This window comes from Dipodomys merriami, unplaced genomic scaffold (assembly GCF_024711535.1).
Source record: "Dipodomys merriami isolate MVZ:Mamm:240054 unplaced genomic scaffold, mDipMer1.0.p SCAF_52, whole genome shotgun sequence".
Lineage (NCBI taxonomy): Eukaryota > Metazoa > Chordata > Mammalia > Rodentia > Heteromyidae > Dipodomys > Dipodomys merriami.
In genome coordinates, this window is record NW_027206091.1 from 5538009 (window position 1) to 5555325 (window position 17317).

The following is a 17317-nucleotide window of genomic DNA, read 5'->3' on the forward strand; positions in this document are numbered from 1 at the left end:
CCAGATGTGCAAGAAGGAGGTGGGAGAGGGGCACCTGCCGAACCTCCAAGTCAGCATCCATGGCCTGCAAAGTAGGGAACACTGGTTGAAGATTCCTGTCCCAGAGGACCAGCCCTGTGAGTTTACACAATGAGATGTGAAATTTGGGACAAGCCTGCCAGGGAGCCAAGAGCGGGGACAGTACCATAAGCAACCAGGAGACCCTAGATCAGAGAGACCAGTGTGAGGGTTCTCCCTTGGGCAGACCTGAGCTCCTGTCCATCATCTGGGTGTGGTGATGTGTCCACCCAGCACTGGGCATAGAGGGCATCTCCCAGCTCAGCCAAGCCCAATAAATTTGTAGCCTGTGCAGCTCTGAAACCAGCCTCTGCCTGGGCTGGACCAGATGGTGCAGCCAGGAGCTGGGAGGGATGGTGTGGCATTCAGGCAGTCCCTGGCATTCTCTTGCAGTATCTGAATGCTGACTGGACAGGGTTGACATTTGCAAGGCATAGGCTCATTCAGGGCTCAGATAAGGTCTTTGGGGGAGGGGGGAGGTCTTAGGACCCACAGGGGACAGAGGCTGAGGGGTCTGTCTATTGGAAAGGAAAGCCAGAGTTCATAGCAGGAAAATCTACCCCATGGGGAGTGGGGAACATAGCCTCCACTTCTTTTCCCCACTGGCAGTGATTATGGCTCTGGGGCAGTTTGGGGCTCTGCCTGCATCTCCATGACACCTCATGGGGTATTCATGCAGGAAGTCAGCCATGCTGGAGTCCAGCAGGCCGGCAGCATGACTACGCATGGGGTTCAAGGTCACAGAGCCAATGTGGTGATCACTAGGGCACCCCCTCCCAGTTCAGGACCCTTCCCAAGAGGCAGACCCCAGCCTCAGAGATCTGGTGGAGACATCCGTGGTGCTGGATGAGATAGGTGAGCAGGGTTCCTGAATGTGGGCATCTGAGGCTGAGGAGAGACACAGCTCCTTAGTGGTGAGCATATCACCACTAGGCTGCTCTGGGCAATCTCTGGAGAGGATGCAGAGATTTGGATGATACAAAGCAGCAAACCCGATCCTGCTCCTCTACCCCCATAGCTGTTATCATGGGGGTGGGGGGAGATTGATACATATTCATGAGCTCATAATCCTTCCTAATCACCCCTCCACCGCACACATGCACGGTCCCACAGCACGAGCCAGCTCATACATAATTATAAGGCGCATCTTCTACCACTGCCTCAGTCCACCAAAGGACAACAGAGGACACAGCGGCTAGGAAGATGGGTGGTGGGGGAGCGTGCAGGGGTCCAGACTGAGGATCAGGGCTGGGGGGGGCCACATCTACCCTTGGCAGCCTCACAGAGCAGGGGTCTCCTCATGAGGCCTCGTCTACAGCAGGAACAGCCCTGCCAGGCAGGCCCATAGACACACCACTGCCCCCAGAACCGGCCACCAGCCACCGGCCAGCCTTGGGAAGGGAAGAGCACACACATAACCAGCAGACAGTGCTCTCTGAGGGTCATGGGGGTGAGGGCTGACAAGAAGAGTGAGCTGCCGCTTGCAGGGCACACGGGGAGCTGCTGATGAGAGCTGGCCAGGGCAGGTGAGTGGGCAGGATTAAGGGGCAGGTCTGTATAGTGCAGGGAGCAAGGAACACAGTGCTAGGGGCACTGCTCCTGAAAGTATTGATGGGTAAATTCAGGCAAAGTCGTTTTCTCAACATTTCCTCAAAACGTTCAGTCTTGGTGGGTGCATAATTCTAGCTACTCGGGAGGCAGAAATCATGGGATCATGGGATCACGGCTCAAGGACAGTCTAGGTATCAAAGTTCAAGAGACCTCATCTCACTCAATGGTTAGGCAGTGTTGAGCACCTGTATAATCCAAGCTATGAGGAAGCACAATGGCTGGGCGCAGTGCACATGCCTGTCACCCCCAGGGTAGGAAGTTGGCAGCCCAGGTTAACCCAGTGGAAAGCCAGACCCTAGTTTGAAAATAACCAATGTAAAAAGGAATGGGAGGCATGGCTCAGGTAGTAGAGTACTTGTCTCATAAGCAAAAAGCCCTGAGTTCAATCCCCAAAGGAAAACAAAACAACACCCAATCAAGGCAATCTTTAGAAATCTCCTATACATGACATGCTTGTGCAGACTGGGGTAAAGATCAGGATGGAGAGATGGCCGTGGGCCCCTGGACTCACCTGCTGATGCCCTCAAAGGATGCCTCTCGGCAGACACTGCCGCTGTCTGTGTTGACACCACGCTGGAGGGGGGGAGGGGTATGTGAGAACAGATACAGGGTCCCCAGTGCCTGTCCTGGAGGGCCTGTCTTATCCAGCCAGGCTCAGGACAGTAAGAACAAGAAGCCCCACTCCAACTAGCCAACCCTTGCTCTCCTGCCTTGCCTGACAAAGAAGTCCCAGCCAAACATATACCCTAATAAAACACACTGGGCCACCTCTGACCACAAGCAACAAGCAGAACGCCCCCTCCGCTGCCACCAAAACCATTCTTAAAACAATGGATAGCCAGCTAGCTACTCAGGAGTCTGAGATTTGAGGATCACAGTTCAAACCAGTCTGGTCAGCAATGTCTGTGAGACTCTTATCTCCAATTAACTAGCAAAAAGCCATAAGTGCCCACTGTGGCCTATAGAAAGGACACAGCACTTCCTGTCTCCAACAGGGTCAGTCATTTGGACTGAGTCTCTGTACTTAGCACAGTGGTGGTGATGATTCCTCTCATGTCTTGCTCCTCCCCCATGACCCTCGGAAATTCCTCCCCAGTGCTAAGCACTCTTGGTTCTTGAACACCAGCCACTTACCAAGGTGAGGAGGACAGAGGGGTTCTGTGATGTCAGGACACTGGCAATCTGAAAAGGCAGAAAGCAAAATGCACTTTAGAACAGCCACAAAGTGTAACTGAGTTGATAAGCCACCATTACTTAATAATGAGCACACAAGCTGGATGCCAGTGGCTCATGCCTATAATCCTAGCCTCTCAAGAGGCTGAAATCTGAGGATTAAGGTTTGAAGCCAGGTCAAGCAAGAAAGCCCATAAGAATCTTATCTCCAATGAACCACCAAAAAGATAGAAGTGGAGCTATGGCTCATACATTAGAGTGCTGGCCTTGAGCAAAAAAGCTCAGGGATAGTCCCCAGGTCCCGAGTTCAAGCCCCAGTACACACACACACACACACACACACACACACACACACACACACACACACGCACACACGCACACACACGCGCACACACACACACACACACACACACACACACACACACGACCCAGTTGAGCAACTGGATCAGAAAGCATATATAGCCAGGCACTGGTGGCTCACACCTGTAATCCTAGCTACTCAAGAGGCCGAGATCAGAGGATTGTGGTTTAAAGCCAGACTGTGCAAAAAGTCCATGGGACCCTGACCAAAAAAAAAAAAAAAAAAAAAGCATTTACTCAGTTGGTGCTTGGAGAATGACTAAGCCCCTGAGCCTGTGAACAGCCTGGCTGAGGCCCTTTCTCCCCCTCCCAGCTCCTCCTGGAGAAGTGGGGAGGGCTTAGGAAAACGAACAGAGCTGTGAGTGTCAGGCCCTGAGTGTGTTGTTTCACTGATGTGAAGGGTCTGCATTCATCAATGCACAACGATCCCGTCAATTACGGTAGCAGAAGCGGCTCGAGCAGGCACTTGGGGATTGTATCTGCTATTGTCCTTGGGAGAGGGAACTGGATAACAAATGTGTGGGCTGATGCTTTTTCTCTCCACAATGACTCTCCGGACGTGCTGGTTAGGAACAACAGAGGAGAAAGCCACCCTTGCCATGCTGCCTGGTGTGCAGGCAGATCAAGGCCCGACACAGCAGGCCCGCTACATGTCTGCCTGCCTGGCAGGACGTCTTTTATTGATCCCATTGGCTTGAGTGGACCCTGGCTACCAACACAACTGCAAAACATTTCCTGGCCTGGCAGCCCCCAATCTTCCTTCTCCACAGAGACCCATTAGTACACCCTAAAAAAATCTGAGTCATAAGCTTGAAATGCAGCCTGGCACACACGACTACAGTACAGTTCTGACAAACCAGTGCCTCTGTCTTGTGGTAGGCCATGGTGAGCATCGATCTCCCAGGCAGTCCAGTCTCTCTGGCAGTCAAGATGGAGCAGTGTGGGCACAAGTAGAAGATACCCAGAGACGCCTGCCTCAGACAAATTTGACAGTGAACCTGTAACTGACTAGGACCTCTGAGAGGCCTTCCAACAATGAAGGCCAAGTCTAAACCCACAGTGACTGACAGATCTGTGTCCATCTGTGTGTAAGCCACATCCCTTGTTATACCTCAGTGGCTGCAATCCATGGCACTAGAGGTGCTGCCTAGCCCAGGAATGGCTTGTTCAGATGGGAGGTCTGAGATAGGCTTCCTGCCTGCCCCCTGATTAGGATAGTCAGGTGTGCTGCTGGGGGGCTGGTGGTTGGCTGTGGGAGGAGTGAAGATCCCCAGCTACTTACCTCATCCACGTACTGGATGTCATCCACGGCGTATTTCTCCTTGAAGTATTCCTTAGAATGGATCCTCAAAGGAAAGCACAAGGAACCCAGGATCAGGGCATGGCAATGACTCAGTACAACCCCCTTCCTGCCCCCTGGACCCAGGCCACAAAACCCTAGGCCCACATGTCAGACTGGCATAGCATTAAGCAGGTCTGCCTCAGCACAGAAGACAAGGCACCCAGTTACAAGGCGATCACTGGAACTGCTCCTGCCTCCTCCTTCCTCCATTCCCCACCGAGCCCGGCCAACCCCATCATTCAGTGTCCCTCCATCTACAGACACTGAGATCCCATGGGCTGTCAGTCAGTGTGCCCCCTACATTCAGGCACAAGCAAGCTCCATTCCCCCCTCCCAACCTGCCAGGGAGTCCCTTTCAAGGAAACCTAGCAAATTGACATGTTCAAGTTGTCGATTGCAATATAACTCAATAAGGTAAGAAAAACAATTCAAGCTTATTCCATCCAATTTGGAAAATCAGCCAGGGAGAAGATACAGTACAGTGGAGGTAGAGGCCTAGACCCACCTTTCAATGCCCCCTGCCCCCTCCCAGGGGCAACAGGCCTCCACCCCCTACCCCAGGTGGGTAGCTGAGTCAGAGGGAAGGGCAGTAACCATACCAGGGGAGGCCATCACCAGCCAAGATCACCAGGGGAGTTACCCCCATCCTTTTCCTACTACCACCCCCCTCCCCCCCCCCCCCGCCCCAGACTGTGGTAGCCTCTTGCCACTAGCAGGTGTGACATCTAACAGAGGTCTTCAGGCAACATACATAAGACAGTTTCCAGGTTCCCCTTCTTGAGCCCTCAGGCATGTAGATAAGGAAGCACTGGGGAGCCCCAGATCAAATGAGAGAGAGAGAGAATTACAGGATTCTGTGGCCTACACCACCCTCTTTGTGACAGTCTGAGAACTGGAGTCCTCCAGCTCTCCCTGGTCTCCACCCAAATGTTCCACACTTGACTCCAGAGGTACAGACCACAGGGCTCTGGGCCAGTAACAGAGCTCAGAGCTGCCCAGAGCCATCGAGGCCAGGGAAGAAACCCACTAGGGCCAAGGAACTCATCTCACTACTACCCAGAACATTTTTCGCTTCTTTGAGTTTTTTGGGTGGCAGTCCTGGGTATGTTGTGTGTGTGTGTGTGTGAGTGTGTGTGTGTGTGTGTGTGTGTGTTTTGGGTGGCAGTCCTGTGTGTGTGTGTGTGTGTGTGTGTGTGTGTGTGTTGTGTGTGTGTGTGTTTACTCACAGGCTTTCCTGCCCAGGCTGGCTTCAAACCATATTCCTCAGATATCAGCATATCCTGAGTAGTGAGAATTACAGCCGTGAGCCAACAGTGCCCAACCACCTCTCATTTCTTTTCCCTCTTGGTCTTGCTAAGTGGTCACTGACCATCAAACTCCCATCACTAATTAAATTTGCACAATTCAGTCACTTCAGCTTCTGCATTTGAGACAGGACTCAAAAGTTAAATGGCCAATGTCTGACACCTCCATTAGCACAGCCTCTAGTAACTAGTCAGGAGCAGCTTGGATAGAAACTGCTCTGCTGCAGGGCTGGCTTACAGGGAGCTCAAAGACCCTTTACTCCTGAGCAGTACTATCCAGTACTGAGTAGATACTGCAGATTGCATAAAAGCATGATCCAGAAAAGCAAGAGGTGCCACTGGTTCATGCTTGCAATCTTAGCTACTCAGGAGGCTGAGATCTGAGGATACAAGTTTGAAGCCAGCCTGGGCAGGAAGTCTGTGAGACTCTTATCTACAATGAACCAGTAAAAAAGTTGGAAGTGGAGCTATGATTCAAGTTCTAGAGCTTCAGCCTTGCGCATAAAAAGCTAAACTAGGCGCTGGTGGCCTGCAGCTATAATCTCAGGAAGCTGAGATCTGGGGATCACAGTTCAAAGCCAGCCCAGGCAGGAAACTCCATGAGACTCTTATCTCCAATGAACCACCAGAAAACTAGAAGTAGAACTGTGGCTCTAGCCTTGAGCACTAGCCTTGAGCAAAAGACCTCAGGGACAGTGAGTTCAATTCCTATGACTGACAAAAAAGAAAAAAAAACAAAAAACCAGTCTAAGAGAGATGAGTCAAGAAGGAAGCTTACCCACCTTCACATTTTCAATGCAAGGGACAACTGTGGCAGAAGTCCCCTCAATTCACAGGATCTCAATCCCCAGGACCTAAGCAGCCCACTCTGCCAGCAGGATGCGTTCCAGGCACCTGGAGGCAGGACTGATGCCTGCTCTGGTATAGTGAGCGCCAACACCCTGCTGGCGGGCCCAGGTGGGAAAGGGGCGTTAAATTAATGTCCTATGCTACAGACAGGATGGGGCCCTCAAGAAAATGAAATTTCAAAGAGCAAGGCTTGACGACTAGCTGACCACCTGCATACGGTTAATGAATAAGTAATAAGGCCAAATTACACCAGTCACCATCAATTTCCAGCGGCCCGAGCCTGCCTTCAGCTCCCAACAACACAGCTGCCTTTCATGCTGCTTGCGGGCAGCGGAACGTGGCAAGCCCTCGTGGCAGAGTGGAAGTCAGTAACCATTTCAAGATGTCATTAGGTTGTCAGAGAGAGAGAAGCAGCCCTCTCCAGTGCAGCGCGGGCGCCTCCTGCCCGATCCTGGAGACCTCTCCTGGCGTGTGACCACATCAGCGCTATCTCTGGAGGGCCTGGCTGGGGACTCTGGCAATTTCTAGGATGGCGGGGCGGGAGTTCCCTGAGGTAGGCTGCTCAAGAAGAACCAAAAGAATCCTGGCAGTCCTCTTTCAAGAAAGGTTGTACCCCTCAAAGTGGGCCCCACGCCCTCCCTGGTAATACAAGGGGCAAGGCTGAGGCCAGAAAGAGGCTGGGGGAAAGCCTTGAGCTTCCTCATGATCCAAGATGTATTCCTGGAGGCAAATGTCAGGCAAAACTAGACACACACATCGTATACACATCACACACCTGCCACACATATCCCATATGCCCACAGCTACACACCCCACCATACATGTCCACCACACACACTAAAAGGAGCCAAGTGCAGAGGGTCGGAGCCCCCAGCCCTGGGGCACTTTCTTTGGCCATCCCTCCTGTGCAGCCTAAGGACCAGGCAAGTATTTGGAGGGGGACGTGGGGGCGGGGGTGGGGGGGTGTCGGGCGTTGAGCACTGCCTCCCCATAAACCTAGGCCAGACTCACTGTCTCTGGTTGTTTGGCCAGGGACTAGAGCAGAGCTTCTAAAAGGATCTTCAGGCCTTGGTCCAAAGCTGCTCCCTACCCCGCCCCCCTCACCCCCCCCACCCCCAGCTCAAAGCTGTCCAGGGCTCTGAATCACAGAGGCAATTTCCTGCCTCTTCTGAGGACCCCAGACATCTCACAGTCAAGGCTGTCATCAGCTAAACCCGATTCTGATCGAACGTGACGGGGAAACGCTCTCGTGTCAAAAAGCCTTCACACTTTTATGAGCAAAGACTCCAAACAAAAATGAATTGGAAGCTACCATCCACCTGCTCTAACACGCGCCCCCCCCCATCCCCCCCGCCCCCTCCCAGCAGCGGCTGCAACCCTAACAGCAACACAGACGGTTCATGCAGGAGGCGGCAGATCCTACAGGCGGGGGAGTTGTTTCCCCGGGTGACTCTGGATTGTAGTATCTGCCAGATGGATTTTCAAAAGCCATCAGATAGAAGCTCAGAAGGAAGCTGAGAAGCTGAAGGTCAAATGCTCAGTCTGGTGGGTTTTGATTGCAAAGGCCAGGTAATCCCAGAAGCCTCTCTCCTGATGCCCTATTGATTACGACACCGTCTGGAAGCAGCTTGCACATCAGATCTAGCCACTCCCCAAACTCCAGCCCAGACAACCAGCCCCTTTGTCTGGCACTACCCTGTTGCAGTGAAGCCTTCTCTCCCAAAGATTCAGGACCAGGGGGATTCAGGAGAGGGCCACCCCAGAGCACAGAAAGGAAAAACCCTGCTGATTGCAATGTATCCTGGCTGTGGGGCCAGAATTCCCCTTGGGACCAAAGCTGTCTGGTCAAGCCTGCCAGCATGCACACGGAACCTTCCCACCAGGGAGACCAACTCGGCAAAGACTCAAGGTCACCCCAGGCTGTATGTCTGCACAAGTCTGCAAAACAGGGGCAGACTAAAGGAGCGCTTTAACGGCCTCTGTGGAACCCAGCTGTGTCCAAGGTACAGAATATTATTACTGTATTATTGAAGAGTACACTCCAGGAAAACCAACTGCTAGCAGCTGTTTTCTGACCAATCAGGCCCTGGGTTTTAAGCCCTCACTCAAGTCAAGTGCCAGTTGGTTCCTTAGATGAGGGTGAGGAGTGACATCCACTCAAGCTTAGCCACTGGAATGGTACAGTCACCAAGGCAGGGCCAGGACCCTCCTCTCAAAGCCTCAGCTTTGAGGACATCCATCCTCAACTCTCAGATAGGTACTCCCATTTCTTGCCTGCACCAAGAATTCATAAGAAGAAGTAGACAGAGAGATAGGAGATATACCCAGAGCCCCTCTACCTTTCCAGACAGTTAGGGCCCTGATGAAACTTGACCTGAAGCCATATTCTACCATCACTGTCCGTCTCTGGACAGGTATGTGCTCTGACTGCTAAGCTGACTTTCTGAGAAGTGGAACATCATGGTAAGCCAAGAGGCAAGGCCACCATGAGGCTGAAATAGCAGCCAGGTCAAAATCACAGGTACCATTCAGAGCCATGGGCCACTTGGAATGGGGGTCCCAACCACTCGAGAGACATTCCACTGATAACTCTGCCCTTGTAAACGCCTCTTTGGAGAAAGAATTGTGTGAGACTTTTCTTGTAAGACCAGCTCTTAAATGCTGCCAAGGTTTTATGGTTACTAGGTATCAGAGTGTCCCCCCCAGAGTCAGGAATTGAAGGCTAGATCCCCAATGTAGCAAAGTCTAAAGGTAGGGCCTAAGTTGGACCACCAGAAGCTCACACCCTGTAATCCCAGTTACTCAGGAGGCTGAGACCTAAGAAACATGGTTCAATGAATCTCAACCTTCCCCACCCACAAAGCCAGCTAGACCACACTCCTTCCAAAGGACCAAGATCCTCCAGGAGGAGCAAAGCCCACCTCTTCTCTGATGCCAACTCTGCCTGAAGCTGAGGGTTGTTTGAGGTTTTGGGGTTTTGTTTTGCTTTGTTGTCTTTGTTTTTGTTTTGTGTTGGTAGTAGTGGTGGTAGTGTGTGTGTGTTAGTACTAGGACTTGAACTCAGGGCCTTGTGCTCTCCCTTTGCTTTTTCTACTCAAAGCTGACATGCTACCACTTAAGCCACAGCTCCACTTCTGGCTTTTTGCTGGTTAATTGGAGTCTCACAGATTTTTCTGCCTAGGATGGCTTTGAACTATGATCCCTATATTCTCCATCTCTCCTGAACAATTAGGATTACAGGTGTTAGCCACTATCAGTGCTCAGCTGAAGCTGAGTCTTTACAACAAAGCTTAAGGCCCAAGGACATACCAGAGCCCTGCCAAGCCCTGGCCAGCAATATGTGGGTCTGGACCCCCCACCCAAGATGGTAGAATTGTCACCACAGATGTTGTTGAATCCATACAGACAGGTTTGTGGAGGAAGGACAGAGCAGCAAGCAGAGGAGGTGTGGCCCGCCCTGTGAGGCCCTGACCCTCCACAAAGACCCTCATCCTCCTAGCAGGTAGCCCATCACTCACAGCAGCCACAGACATGCCAGCCTATCTGATAATGAGCATTCTGGGGCGCTGGGCAGCAAAGACTGCAATTTATACATTAGCCTGGAATAATCACTCTCCAGGCAGAAATGACAGGCTGGAAGGCGGGGTCCTCTGATCACCTCAAACCTCCTGGATAAGCACAGCTTCTGCTCCATACTGTGAGTGAGCAGAAACGGCTCCTAGAGGCCCTGGGAGCTGGCAGGTGCCATGGAGGATGTGGGAGGCCCAGCTTCGGAGCCCACATGGTTACAGGGCACAGCTGGAGAGCCACCACCTTGTCTCACAGAGGAGTCAATGGAGGACAGACTCATCTATTGCCAGAGGCAGGCATTGAGGCACGCCTGCAAATGAGTGAGGTACCTCAGAAAGTCCCACTACCACCATTGCCCTCTCTGATACCAATCAGATGTACCAACAGGCACATTCAGGCCCCCACACCATACCCATTCAGGACATACAGGGGGACTGCCCCACTGTGGTCAAAGTAACTCCACTACTCTGTCCCTCCTGACCACCCCGGCCCACCTGCCAGTGACCATCTGCAGCCATGGTAATGATGACACGGGAACTGCTCCTTACTTTCCCATCCAGGTGGCATAGCTGTCAGGGAGCCTGGGAACAAACAGAGTTGACTTCCCACTGTCCACATCAATGACACCGTAGCAGCCTGACTCGATGACGCCAAATGCCCAATGAAAGAAGGACTCCTGTGGCAGCAACAGGGAACCTCGTTACCCAGGGACCAGGACCAAAACAGGAAGTGCCAGAGTGAAGACATCCTCTTTCCAGGCATCCCTTTCCCCCCTTGGAAACTGTCCCCCCCACCAGCCCTGTGCAGCCCACCTCTCTGCTGTGAGCTGCCCACCTAGCTACACCATGGATCTCCACTCCTGTCTGATGCTGTGGTACAGGTGCATGTGCCAGGTACACGACAAGGTGCCTCCAAGCACTAGTCAGACACCAGGCCAGATGCCTCATTCCATCCAGGACTTCTTACTCCTCCTCCTATTCCCTGGGGTAGCTGATGACGTCAGTGTTCAGCAGCAAGAATCAAGCTAAAATGCGTCAGCAAGGTACAAAGTGGAGGAGGAGCTCTTCTGAGATGAGCCCAGAATAACGTTAGTCAGGAAGCCCACAGCTGAATTTAGGAGATTGGTTTTTAAGTGACAAATACATAAATCTTGAAAAGCATCAAGACTAGTCAGGGGAAAAAAAAAAAAAAAAAAACCAAAACCTTCCTTAAGCCAGTGGTTCACACTTGGTAATTCTAACTATTCAGGAGGCTGCGATCTGAGGATTATGGGTCGAAGCCAGCCTGGACAAGAAAATGTGGGAAACTCTTACCTCCAATTGACGATCAAAAACACAGAAGTGGAACTGTATGGCTCAACTGGTAGAGCGCCAGCCTTAAGCCAAAGGACAGTACTGAGTTCAAGCCCCAGTACTGGTACAAAAATAAACAAAACAAAAAAATGTTGTTGCCTGTTGGGCTAGGAAGGTGGCTCAGCCATACAGTGCTCATCTAGCCTACATGAAACTGTGGGTTCGATTCCTCAGCACCACATAGACTGAAAAAGCCAGAAGTGGCGCTGTGGCTCAAGTGGTAGAGTGCTAGCCTTGAGCAAAAAGAAGCTCAGGGACAGTACCCAGGCCCTGAGTTCAAACCCCAGGGCTGGTCAAAAAGAAAATAAAAAAAATGTTGACTGTTTGACTATAGGCATATGGCTTCTGAGGACAGAAAGGGCCCTCTGGGCAGGAATGCCTTCCTGGCCAAGAACTAAGGTTGTTCTTGGCAGAGGATCTCAGCTCATCTGTGCTCTGCAGAGGCAGCTGGGGTCGGGTCCAGCTGGGGAGGCCAGCCCTTGCCTCATCTTCTCTAAACTAGATCCCTCCTCCAGCTCTGCATTCCCGTCCCCTGCTGAAGTAGATGCTGGATGGCCGTGGCTTTAGATCCACCCGCCCCTGAGGAAGCTTCTAGAGCTCCCACTGTGGTGAGACTGCAGCTCTGGACCAGGCAGCAGGGACAAAAAGAGAACTAAGTATAGAATCAAAAGATGTTTTGCCTCTTGGCAGGTCATTTCCTCTGTGGGTCTCGGTTCCCTCCCTGGCTTCCTGGGCAAGTGTTGTTCCTGGGGACCCAGTGCTGCTGACAATTCTCAGCCGGGTCACCTCATCCAATCTGTATACTTCCTATCCCCACACTGGCCTCTCCTGGGTTCAGAGACACTGCCCCTGACCTGCACAGCCTGCCCTGAGGACAGGAGGCAGGCAGAGCCTCACCTGACGGAAGATGATGGAGGTATCTGTACAGTAGCGCTGCATCTCCTCACCACCCTGCAGCAGCACAACCGAGCCGGCTTGCACAGCCATGTTCTTCTGCAGACGCTGGCACAGGCGCTGCCTGTTCAGGGCAAAGAGTGCCAGTGGCACCTTCAAGGTCTCGTTCCCCAGGGAGAAGGAAGGGCTATGAAGACAAAAGAACAAGGCCAACATACAGACCAGTTAACACTGCTACCACCCCAGCTCTGGCTCTGCTGAGAGGGCCTTGGACCTTCTTGGTACACTGTCCCTCAATTACACTATCTTTCTGTCATCCCTGAGGAACAGAAAGATGCACTGGACACTATGAATCACACAGCTAGATATGCTTTCTAGAGGGGCACCCCATCCTGGCAGCCAGAGCAAGAACTTAATAAATATCTGCTGAGTGTGCCACCCCTAGAGGACACATGGGCTACGCTTCTGGCTGTGCCCATCAGAAGGTGCTTTGTCAGCCCTATGGGACAGGAAGCAGACCCTTAGGCTATCAAGCCAGAAAGGGCCAAGCACCCACAGGCAACAGCCTCACTACCCCTTCCTGCACATGTGTTTCCTTCCTCCTGGAAGGCTGGGCAAGCAGTCAGATGATCAAGCAGGTCAGGCCGGTCTGTGTGCCACTTTCAGCCAGGAGGATGTATGGGCTCATCTTGGTGACACCTGTGAATCTACTGGCCCAGCAGGTACTAAGTGAGAAAGCACAGTCTCTAACACCCAAGCCCAAGGGACTCTATTCCAAGAAGCAACAGAGGAAACCACGGACCAGGCTCACATCTGTCATACTAGCTACTTAGGAAGTTGAGATCTGAAGATCAAGGTTCAAAGTTAGCCCTAAGCAGGAAAGTCCATGAAATTCTTCTCTCTCACTAAGCAGGAAAAAAAAAAAAGCTAAGGGACAGTGCCCAGGCCCTGAGTTTAAGCCCCAGAACCGGCTATAATTTGTATTTGTCTCATTAGAGTGACTAGGTATTACAGGACCAGAATGGTTACAATGCAAATGGGTTGTTACAATCATTTTCTGAATGGATCCTCCTGCCATGTGGCCCCACTTCCATACAAGGCGCTTATCCACACGTGCCTCCACCATGTGACGCCAGCCACAACACCAAGCTGTAAGGCAGAATGAGGCCCTCACCAGATGCACAGCTTCTACAACTGTAAGCCAAAACAAATCCCTTTTTTTTCTTTTTTGCTTACGTGGTGCTGAGGAATTGAACCCAGGGCCTCATGCATAAAAGGCAAGCACTCTACCACTGAGCCACCTTCCAGCCCTAATAAATCCCTTTTTTCTCCACCGTATAAAACTGTACCCAGTCTCGAGTATTTTGTTGTAGCAACACTGACCAAGTTAGGTACATAGATTTGTACTGGTATTTATGGGATCTATGGCACAAAACAGAACAAGACTCCCAAACTATATACAACGTGAAGCCACTTCTGAATATTGCTAAGTTCCCACCAAGAGAGGCCAGCCAAGACCTAGCTGGCTTCCCCATACTTGGCCTCCAGCCTAGGGTTAGGCTTGGCATAGATGGTCCAGTTACCAAACCATCCACTAAGGCCAAGCAGTCCATCCTGGCTAGAAAGGGCCTCAAGGCACCTAGCCAGCATTCCTCATTCCCATCTTCCTCTCTTCTGAGGAGGCTGAGAAGTTCAAGCACACACAAGACAGGACTGCGTAGAGTCAGGTCTAGGCCTGGAGAAAAGCTGGAGAAGGCAAAGAGACACTCAAGTGTCAATCTGGCTCCCATAGATTCACCCCACCCCCAGGCCTTCAGGGCTAATATGAAGCCTTTGCTCAGAGCACAAGATTCACTTTCGGGTGGGACCAGTGTTAGACCAAGAATGTGGCTTCTTTCAGACACTTTCACTTCAGAATGCAGACTTCAGCACTGCATATGGTCCAATAGGTACACACCCAGGGCAGGTCATCTACTGCTCCCTGCTGGCTCTGCAACTCCCAGAGCACCATTCAGGTAATGAGTGGGAGACAAGAGCTGGTGACTCATGCCTGTAATCTCAGCAACTCTGAGGTCACCAGCCCAGGCAAGAAAGTCCATGAGATCTTATCTCCAATTAACTACCAAAAAGCCAGAAGTGGAGCTGTAGCTCAAGTGGTAGAGGGCCAGCCTTGAGCAACAAAATTCTAAGGGATAACAGCCAGGCCCTGAGTTCAAATCCCAGTTCTGGCACAAAGATAATCCCACACATACACACACACAAAGGTTCTAAAGGGCAGCCCCACACTAGCCTAGGGTGGCTAGGAAGCCCTGAAAAGCTCTGAAAACTCCCCATACTGCCAGGCCTCCCCTCCTTTCCAATAGTGTCCCTCTCCAAGACCTATGTTTTACCCCCTCACCCATTCTGTATGATGACCCAGACAACCAGCACTACCTCAAGAATCCTCCTTCCAGCATCCAGCCAGTTCCCAGCCTGGCTCTTCTGTACTTATGGGAAAGCAGCAGGCACAGAGGTGCAGGCCATAGGCTATCCTGGAGCACTGAAGCCCAAATTCAGCCCCTCAAACTCCCTAGGACTACCTGGCCAGGCCAGATAGAGCCAACAGACCCATAGGCTCCCTGGTTTCCCCACCCTTGGCCTCCAGCCTAGGGTTAAGCAGAAGGCAGCTTGCATCTTTTGCTCTCTGCTCTCTCAGACAAGATCACAGGCAGGGTTCAAAGCTCGGGTTCTGAACTCCCTCATTCCCTACTGGGACTCTGTCTACACAGTTGTCTACCTGAAGTGTGGCTCGTTGCTTGGTACTAAAGGTCATCAAGCACAAAGGTCATCCTGCACTTAACTGACCTCAGAGTCCATGTCCCTCCTTGGCACATGCCAAGACAAGAGGTAGTAGACAGACTCGGAGTCCTCTGTGTCCATCTGCTCCAATGGTCTAAGGATAGGCCCAGTGCTGTTTTTAGAACACAGTAGGCACCCACTAGATGTTTGACTTGTACATTTGAGGCTCTCTCAGCCTTTGGAGGCCAACTGAGACCTTTGCTGCCATTCTCTTCACCTCCCCAAATTATTCATTCCTCCACTTCCAGTTTCCCTATACTGACCTTGCTTCCCAAACTGGTATCTGGGGTGCTGTCTCTGGTAACCCTGACCTTCCTAGCACCCTACACTACCAGGCCCACACCTTCTCCCACTGATCTGAGAGGCCAGGGAAGCAAGCTCTTTCAGAAGTAGATTCCAACCAGGTGCAGTAGCCCATACCTGTAATCCAATGGCCCACAGCTGTAATCCAGCCATTTGGGAAGTTAAGCCAGGAGGAGCTACAGTTGCAAGCCTTCCAGCCACTCAGGAAAGTCTACAGAGGACACCCAGAGCACCACACACTCTAACACAGGGATGTACCCCCACTCTTCTTTGTCCCTAGGACCCTCTGAACTCTGTCATTATAGATCAACCTTGCTAGGTACTGGTGGGTAATGCCTGTAATCCTAGCTGCTCAGAAGGCTGAGATCTGAAGATCTAGAAGTTCAAAACCAACCAAGGCGGGGAAGTCTATGAAACGCTCATCTCCAATTAACCAGCAAAAAAGCAGGAAGCAGATTTGTGGCTCAAGTGGTAGAAAGCCAGCCTTGTGCAGAAAAGCTAAGGGACAGCATTCAGACCCTGAGTTCAAGCCCCAAAAGTGACCCAAAACCAAATTTGAAAAAATAAAAACAGTTCAACTTCAGCTCAGCTTTCCCTTTCTCTATGACATTCTCCCAACATTTCCACATCTGTCCTCACCAGCACCATTCACTCTTTTTTTTTTTTTCATTCTGTAGAATTATGAGGCCACTACTTGAATGCACTGAGCTCTGAGAACCTGAGTCAGGCCCTGCCTTTCTTTCTAAGTAAGAAGGCAGCAAGTTGAAATACAAGCTTACTAGGTAGTAACGAAGAGCTGTGAAAACGGGGCTCAGGGAAGGCTTCTCTGAAGGGATGACACGGAGGCCCCCCAGAACTAACTGGGGAAAGTGGGGCGAGTCCACGCCCACCTCCAACACCGTCCCCCACCCTCCAGGAGGAACGTGGCGGGGAACCAGGCGTCCCCCCCCACGCCGACCGGAGGGGCGTGGCCGAGAGCACCCGCACTGGCCGGGGTCGCCCCAGGCGTGCGGCCGGGGCCTCGGCAGCCCCCGGGGGCCCATGGGCCACGGGGAGAGTGAAGGGGAGCGGCGGGCACCGGCGCCGGCCCAGGCCGGGAGCAGAGCTCGCTGCCCCGCGTTCCGAGGTAGGCCCCGCGGCGTGCTGCCTGGGGCTGTCACCCACTTGTCCAGCCCAGAACGCCGACCGAACCTTCTCGGGGCCCGCGGGAGACAGCGAGGGAGAGGAACGAGAACTCACCGCGCGGAGGACGCCATGTTTACTCAGCACCCGAGTCACGTGAAGTGCCGCGTCAGCTGAACCCGGCGAGGGTCCTAGTGGGGGGGGCGAGGTGGGGGGCGGAGCAGGGGGCGGGGATAGTGCCGGGGAGGCGGGACCTGGTCTGCAACTGGTGGTCTGGTGGGTGGGGCGGGGCCCATGTGTGGGGGCGGGGCCTGGAGTGGGCAGGGCCAGTCTCAGTAGGGAAGCGGACCTGGTCTGCAACTGGTGGTCTGGTGGGTGGGGCGGGGCCATGGCCATGTGTGGGGGCGGGGCCTGGAGTGGGCAGGGCCAGTCTCAGTAGGGAAGCGGACCTGGTCTGCAACTGGTGGTCTGGTGGGTGGGGCCGGACTATGGCCAAGTCAGGGGCGGGGCAATGTGGCTGAAGATAACCGAGGGAGCTCTAT

The 17317-nt window shown here is 52.5% G+C and overlaps 1 protein-coding gene across 1 annotated transcript in view; it reads right to left on the reverse strand.

Moving 5' to 3' along the window:
• Pepd (peptidase D) overlaps window positions 1-16963 on the reverse strand; it is a 90986-nt gene extending 74023 nt beyond the window's left edge. The window contains exons 1-6 of the mRNA XM_069998567.1: window positions 16893-16963; window positions 12516-12699; window positions 10815-10942; window positions 4484-4547; window positions 2803-2850; window positions 2180-2241 (exon numbers count right to left, since the gene is read on the reverse strand). Coding sequence (XP_069854668.1) covers window positions 2180-2241; window positions 2803-2850; window positions 4484-4547; window positions 10815-10942; window positions 12516-12699; window positions 16893-16909 — 503 coding nt within the window. The 5' untranslated portion in view covers window positions 16910-16963. The remainder of the gene's footprint in view (window positions 1-2179; window positions 2242-2802; window positions 2851-4483; window positions 4548-10814; window positions 10943-12515; window positions 12700-16892) is intronic.
• Between the last annotated feature and the right edge of the window lie 354 nt (window positions 16964-17317).